This window comes from Formica exsecta, unplaced genomic scaffold (assembly GCF_003651465.1).
Source record: "Formica exsecta isolate Colony F162 unplaced genomic scaffold, ASM365146v1 scaffold21, whole genome shotgun sequence".
Taxonomy (NCBI): domain Eukaryota; kingdom Metazoa; phylum Arthropoda; class Insecta; order Hymenoptera; family Formicidae; genus Formica; species Formica exsecta.
The window spans coordinates 1,313,222-1,321,240 of NW_021849398.1; the positions used below are offsets into that span (position 1 = coordinate 1,313,222).

The following is an 8,019-nucleotide window of genomic DNA, read 5'->3' on the forward strand; positions in this document are numbered from 1 at the left end:
TAAAAAATATAAACCCTTATGTAAGCTACTTTTTCCTATTGGATTATAAAGCGTGTGAGTGTAAAATAACATTTGAAATGTTAGGTAAAATCTTATTGAAATATTCAGCTGATTTTACGAATCAGATATAAAAGATTTTTTAAATATGTATAGGTATCTCTCTCGCGCGCGATACAGATTTGACGTGACAACATGACATGACACGTGACTCTCTTCGGAATACAAATTCCAGGAAAGTTTTTCTGAATTTACACTCAAAAAAGTGGTATTGCAACCACAGCAAAAATTTTCTGGGTGCGCAAAATTAACTGAGGTACATAAATGATTAGCAAATACTGTGATATCGCATATGTTTCGCATTTAATCGATCTAAGTGACAGAGACAGAATTTATATCTGAACTGTTTGTGAAATTTAGAAAGAATGTTTTTCTGTGGCGCCTATCCATGTTAAGGCCAATCATACTTGTTATAAAGTTTGGCTGTGGTAGACAGAAAAAATTAGCGGCAAGAAACAAATGAATATATAATCCTCACGTCTAACATATTTGTATAACGCGCTCAATCTATCTAGCTCTTTTAAACAATTTTTCTCAATTTTTCGATGCTGCAGTTATAATTGGCAGTTATATTTCTCACAAAGATTGTTCTAGCTGTAGTATCGAAACTCATATTTATCCAATGCAGTGATTAACATTTGGCAATGGGACCTAAATTTTCTAGAAGATATTATTAGAATATTGCTGCTATAAATTCTATATGTAACAGACAATATTCTAAGAGATACAAAAAATAGCGATAAATTTTTGTTGTGACACCTAGAAATCTACCTATATCAGTAAGACATTTTTTTGAGTGTACGCAAGATTTATATAACATTTATACAAGATTTGACACGTGTTGAATCGAATATATCGACTTCGTAAGAGAGCGTGAAATCGCAATGCGAAACAGACATTTTGGCTTGTTTATGCGACTTTTGAACTTCCAAAAAAATTCAAGAAATCCGTCATAAAATAATCTTCGAGAACACCTGCAGCTTCGCGTAGAAATGTCAAGAAAAGTTCGAGAAGAGAGCTCGTAAGTAATAGGTAATAAAAACTATCAGTCACGGCGTGCATATTTGCGGTAATCGTGATTGCTTATACAGTATCCCATTGTTAACTCTTTTTATCGTTGTCGACGCGACGCGAGAAAACGGATCGGTCAGGGCATTAAACGAGTCGCCGAGAAGTTCAACAACACACGCGTCCCGTTTACATACGACACAAAGCGAGACCGCGTTTCATTTAAATAAACGACGTAGCATTTCGCGCGTGTGTCATCAGTATACGATGTGTTGCGCTAATTTTCTTTTAATTATTTCCATTTTTTTTTTTTATCGTCGGGAGATCGATCCGTATTGATATGTATAGATGTATATATACGTATTGGACTATTTATTAATCCTCCGGCCGCGATCTGTTCGTAAAACGGTAAAAAATAATATCTTTGACATATAAAAACATACATATATAAAAATAGATATAATAAGAATATATATATATATGCATTCATAAATGCCATTTAAAATAAAAAATTCACAATTCAATCTACAATTCAATTATACGATCTATTTTAAATAGAACTTTGTATCTAAAATAATTATAGATTATTGATTATAATATTATGCAGAGGGGGTGTTCGGAAAGTAACTAAAATATTTAAAAACAACCTTTTTAAATAAATATTAGCAAATTAATTTTTTTTTCACAAAAGATGTTGAAAGTGATCTCCATGAGCACCCAAAGCCTGAGCCTATTATGCCTCTGATGAAAAAAAAACTAATTTGTTAATAATGTTTGATAAATGTGCTTTTTTTAATTTTTGAAATAGATACATAGTTACTTTCCGAACAGCCTGTAAATTACAAATCGATTTTACAAAAGTGAAATCTAGCAAAATTAAAATAAAATCCCTCGATAATTCTCTTAAATTTTGAAAGAGAGAGTTTTTTCGAAAACAATTTTATTGAATCAATAAAAATCGAAACTACAGTTCACGGATTACAACATATTCAGGCTATAAAGTATTTGCCAAATCGTTACAGCTGTTACGAATAAACGAAATGACGCATATATCGATATAATAATATTGCAAAGAAAAAATATATGACAGTTAAATTCGTTACATAAAGAGAATCGTGATTCAAATTTATCAAATATTCGACAAAACATGTACTATTCTTTATAGATAAAGACATCATAGTGCATGAGTGTTGTCAATATTGTTGCAACGCGAATGTTTGCTAACGAATGCAACTCGCGGAAGTCCCCGACCCAGTGTCATGATTATGATTCGTATGCTTGTCTAGAAGAGTTCTCGAATTACAATTAAGCAGAGTGCATATTCGATCTTTTAGAAATGTTTTATACAAGCAAAATGCATCAAGAGACTCATGCAATGTATTTACTAGCCTTGAATTGAGCGGATAAAGTTCTCTAAATATATTTTAGCAAGTTTATTCTGTCAACTTACAATTAGTATAGGTAAAATAAATTTCAGCACCTAAAAAAAAATTTAACCTGTAAAGAGTACACGCTTATATATAAATATACGTGTATACATGATATCTGAAAAAAAAAAAATTACAAAAATACTAATATATTATAATGATAATTTTTTTAATCTTTTAATAATATATTATATTATAAATAAAGTTGTATATATACATGTATATATACCATAATCCTCTCTGCAAAGAGGCTACATGAAATCTAGGATTCTTTTCTACATATAGAATCATTGTTTAAAGTATGTAGTTTGCGAAAAATAAATCTAGAGTATTAGTAATGTCTAAAGTATAGTATTTCGCGTGATATAATTAACATATCGATAATATAGTTATGATTTTGCAATTGACGATCAAGTTTCTACAACTTGAATTGGGTTAGCATTTCGATTAGAGGATGTTTGCAATATATGCATAATGCAATAACACGTGGCATGTGTCGCGTGATAATTCGATTGTCAATTTACCAAAGCTTGCATCTTTATATATAGAAGATGGAGTAATATATAATTGTAAATGCAAACAAGATAATTAACATGCAATAAGACTTGATTATTATCAATGAAAATTTTTTACGTACGAGTTTTATGTACAAAGTTTTATGAAAGATCTTTGCATTATACGTGATGCATTTATGTCGGTATTCGTAAGAACAAATTAAAAGGCCGAACATTGAAGCAATATATGATGAATTCTGTAATATTTTTAGATAGCGATAGGTGAAGGTCTACCTAGACGTTCTTAAAGGTGATCAAGAGCTGAACTGATCGACAGGTCGAACACCCGAGAGATCAATATCCAAGGTTATATAGTCGATTGCCTTCGTGAAATAATTCTCGGATTTAATTGGTACATATCTTTTTATATGTACAATGTTCTGCACGCAATAAGGGACTTGATTATTATAACGAAAAGTTTTATGTACGAGTTTTATGAATGAAATTTTATAAAAGATCTTTGTACCATGTACGATGGATTTATATCGGTATTCGAAATCGTTAAAAAGCCGAACGTTGAAGTAACACATGGTTAAGTCCGTATTTTTAGATAGAGGTGGGTGAAAGTTCATCGAGAAGATTTTAAAGGTGATCAAGAGCCGAACTGATAGACAGGTCTAACACTCAAGAGATCAATATCCAAGGCTACGTAATCGATTACCTTCGAGAAATAATTTTTGGATTTAGCTGGTACATATCTTTTTATATGATATTTTGCACACGATATTATATAATTATTGTTGAGCTACTAAATAAAAATTTGCAAACCATGCAATATCGCAATATAATCGTTTTAGTATGATAATTGATTTCTTAATTGCATGGATGTCAAAAACATCTTATATAATCGAATTGCACATATATTTTATATTCATCTCGAATTAATCGACTTCCTTTGTGACAAAAGTAAAAAAGTTCGAAAGAATCGAACGAAACAAATATGATACAACGCTCGTCTATTGCACTTAGTTTTTTTTTGTTAAATCGAACATGGTTTACTATTTATTCAGTCATTTTTACATTTATGCGTCAGTAGAGTTTTCTTGACATCTGATTGTTACAATGATATTATAAAAAAAATATTTAATTTATTTTGCCGGAAATATTTTTTTATGAATTGAAGTTATATGATAATATTTATCTGCTCGTTTTGTTTCTAGAGACTAAAGACTTTGTGAAAAAAGTTCTTTTTTTTTTTCTATGCTATACCTTATATAATGAAATGATCAGTCTTTGATGATAATCGCGGTTTTCCAAGGTCGCGACTGTTAATAGAAATTGTGGTCAGTTAACAAAGACGGTATGCGCTTCAAGGATAATTTTAATTGTACGCTGATCTCGAATCATCATCAGCTCTGCTTCGCTTATGAATGACCACACTAAACCGCCGTCGAATCTTAATCAATGGCTGTCGCGTAGAACAATATCTAATCTAGGCGCGCGTGCAGACTTTGTTGCAATTTAATTTTGTAGCAATACTGTATCAGAAATATTCTCTTTCACATTGGTTCTGTTCCATCGCGATGGTGTAAAATTGTAATTTATTTTTATGTAATCCTTTTTGTAATCTTTTGTCTTATTTAAAATATATTGTATTCCATTTGTACACGCGCGCGCGCATACAAATATCCTTCCAAATACAAAACCCATCGCTTTAACACGCGTCCATTTTCGAATGAAAAAATAGAAATATGAAACCCTATTTTTGAAATATGAGAAAATAATAATTTTTTTTTTTTTTAATATGTGAAAACCATGACAAGTGTGCAGTTGCAACAAGGCAATCAAATATATATGTCATTGTGGCGAAGTATCAATAATTATTTTTTTTATATATTATATATTATTTTATATATTATATATTTATAATTATACTTGTTAATTAAATACTGATTTTTTTCTTGTAAAAAGATGTTCTTGTATATCGATAAGCAATATCACGAAATATCGACTCGAATCTCTTTCATCATTTTCACGGTCCTTCTTTCTCACACGAATAAGATATTTTGTCGATTTATAAGCAACACTTTCGCGCGGTTACACCTAGTCACTTTTATTTCACCGGCGACCGAGGTCTTTCTTGGTACAAAAGAGTGGGAGAAGACGAGCATATGTGCGACAGTATTCAACCCCTCTTCTCGGCCTCCCTATTGGCAAGGTGGCTCCAGGTGACTTCGTCGTTCGTGCCGCGATCACTCGTTAAGCTCGCCTTCGAATAGCTGGGCAATTCGCGAAACACTCGATATAACTCGTGCGATTCTCTTGACCGATCCAGGTCCTGCGCGACGACTAGTTACGATTCCATTCTTTTTTTGAGAGAGCGTTTCCAGCGAATTTTCCGGCTTCCAGAGTTTTAGTGAATATTTTCGATGGCAATCACACAAGCACGAACATGATCCACAATTAATCTTGCCACCCCGTCTTATCAGTCTCATTTGAAAAACGCCAACGATATCACGATATAAAAAATTAAACTGTGCGATTCATATTCCTGTGCGTGTAATACTTTTCGATCTGGCAATCTTGTTGGAGGGGAGAAATGGAAACGGTTGTGAGAATTTGGATTCTCAGTCTGATCGGTCTGTCACAGGCAGACAAATCAGTCAACATCCTAACGCCTTCAGGCAGTCTCAGCACCTTCGAAGAGGAGAACATACTACACGTGCTTTCGCGCAACAAGACTGATACGACGAAAAACGTCACTTTCGACAAATTAATCAGCAGTATTAGCAATTATACAATCGACGCCGAAAAGGATATATGGAGCGATGGCAAAGTGGAAATGCAACACACGAATCCACATTACGGTGAGTCCGAAATACTATACTTTCACATAAAAAATGAAAAATACAATATCTCTATTATAATAACTCGTAACAAAAAAAAGTGAAGTTTAATTTCGTATTATTGTTAGAAAACTAACAATTTTTATTACTTAGGGAATAATATCTATATATATTATATAAAGATAGAGAATTACATTTTATAAATATTAACAAAGAAAAGCTAAGTTAAAAATTGTCTAGTGATATATTGTTATTCTTTTGTCTATTAACTAATTAATATTAATATCCGTAATTGCTAGACTATTTACGCGAATATTTCAAAGACAAATTACAACGTAGGAAATCGAAACGTACTCGTGTTAAACGAATAAATAAATGACTTCTCACTAAGTGGCATATTTTCAGCCAAACGAATCGTGCTCAAATGGTGAATAGGTAAATAATATCAGACTCGTTGGCAGATACATCGACAAGTTGCATTGTACTACGAAAGATTCATATATAGAATTTCCGCATTCGCAGTTCATGTCACCATTTATTCCACGAAGTGCATCAACTTCATCTTTTAAACATCAATTGTTAATTGTAAAATCCATTCACAACAGATCGAAATTTGCACATTTTCGCATTATTAATCGTAATCAACAAAAATACTATTAACCTTTGATCAACTATGAATAGAGTAAATGCAGCTTCCTTAGCTCTCGGCATCTCATTACTAAGAGACTTCGACGATCGATAAAATTAGCGGAAATGATATCGAAATTCTTTAGAAAAATAAAATAAATAGAAATAATCTGCAGATGCTGCTTTAGTCCGCGAATTATAAAATGTATGACTCCTGTTTTGTCGAAGGCCGTATGCATTTATTCAAATCGCGTATAGCACGAATGCCTATTACATTGATTGACAGATGTATTTTAAAATAGAGTATCAGGGCCCTCTTCCCTCGTTTCTAACGAATGTATAAATAACTTGATTAATGAGAAACTAATACCGTATATCGCGAGAAGTCATTTTTTTTATTTGTTTAACTTAAGTACGTTTCAATTTCCTATGTTGCAATTCATTTTCAAAATACCGCATAAATAGTTTAACAATTAATGTTAATATTAATTAATCAAAAAGACTGTCGCATAATTAAAATTCCTAAAAAAAATAATCTTTTCGTCTTGTTTTAAACTGAGTTAAAATTGTGATGGCAAATATTTATTAGCAGACAAAGCGAAAATTGGCATCGATATTTTTTATCAAAAACCGATATGATTTTTATTATATTTTTATAATTATATATATATCTATATTTGATTATATATAGATTTTTCCCCGGGATTCTTTATAATGGAAGAAAAAGAATACTTTAACAAAGGATATTTTACCAAAGTCAGACATTAGCAAACAAAAAAAATGCATGTGTCCGCAGAAAACACGCTGACCTTAATTGTGGCATTGATTAGAGGCACTTGCAATACTTCGATAAATATTGTCATATATATGTATATACATATATGCATATGTAGATTTACTCACATACCACTCACTTACTCACATACAAAGAGTTTTAACAAAAACTTTTGTTTGCGATTGTTAAAATATGCAAAATATTTTCAATGTTTTGACATACGCACGTTATGCGAAAGTAATTTTAATCATAATATTGTGTATATTATATGCCGACACATCGGTAAACGCAACTGTAACGGGCATACCGAAAGTGACTAAGTGTTAAACATTTCAATGTGTAGAAAATCGATTTATAAATACACTTTCGACATATTTTTAATGCAAGAGTCCCCGGCAAATTTAAAAAACATTAATTATATTAATATTTTCTCATTATTCATTACACTTGTTATACTACAGTCTAAATGTAATATAAAATAATATATAATAATCATATAAAATGTCTCTAATATAAAATATATAATATTAATTTATATCTAACATATTATCTTGAAACACAATGAGTTGAATCAAGATGTTCGTATAATCTACTGAGATGTTAAATAAAATCTCTACAAAGTATGTAATGAATCACATTATGCACAAAGTACATACAATTTAAAATCCCGGATGCTCGATGAATTTTATTGTATAAAATCAATTATATAAATCCATCCTTTGTAAGATGCTGTGAGAAATTTTTGCTCATTGAAATATATATAAGCGTACTAATATGCGAATTCG

General features: G+C 31.2%; 1 protein-coding gene across 1 annotated transcript in view; it reads left to right on the forward strand.

Annotated features, from left to right (window-relative positions):
• The first annotated feature begins 4,899 nt into the window (after positions 1-4,899).
• Positions 4,900-8,019, forward strand: part of LOC115235101 (nose resistant to fluoxetine protein 6-like) — an 18,118-nt gene continuing 14,998 nt past the window's right edge. Inside the window, exon 1 of the mRNA XM_029806682.1 lies at positions 4,900-5,853. Coding sequence (XP_029662542.1) covers positions 5,586-5,853 — 268 coding nt within the window. The 5' untranslated portion in view covers positions 4,900-5,585. The remainder of the gene's footprint in view (positions 5,854-8,019) is intronic.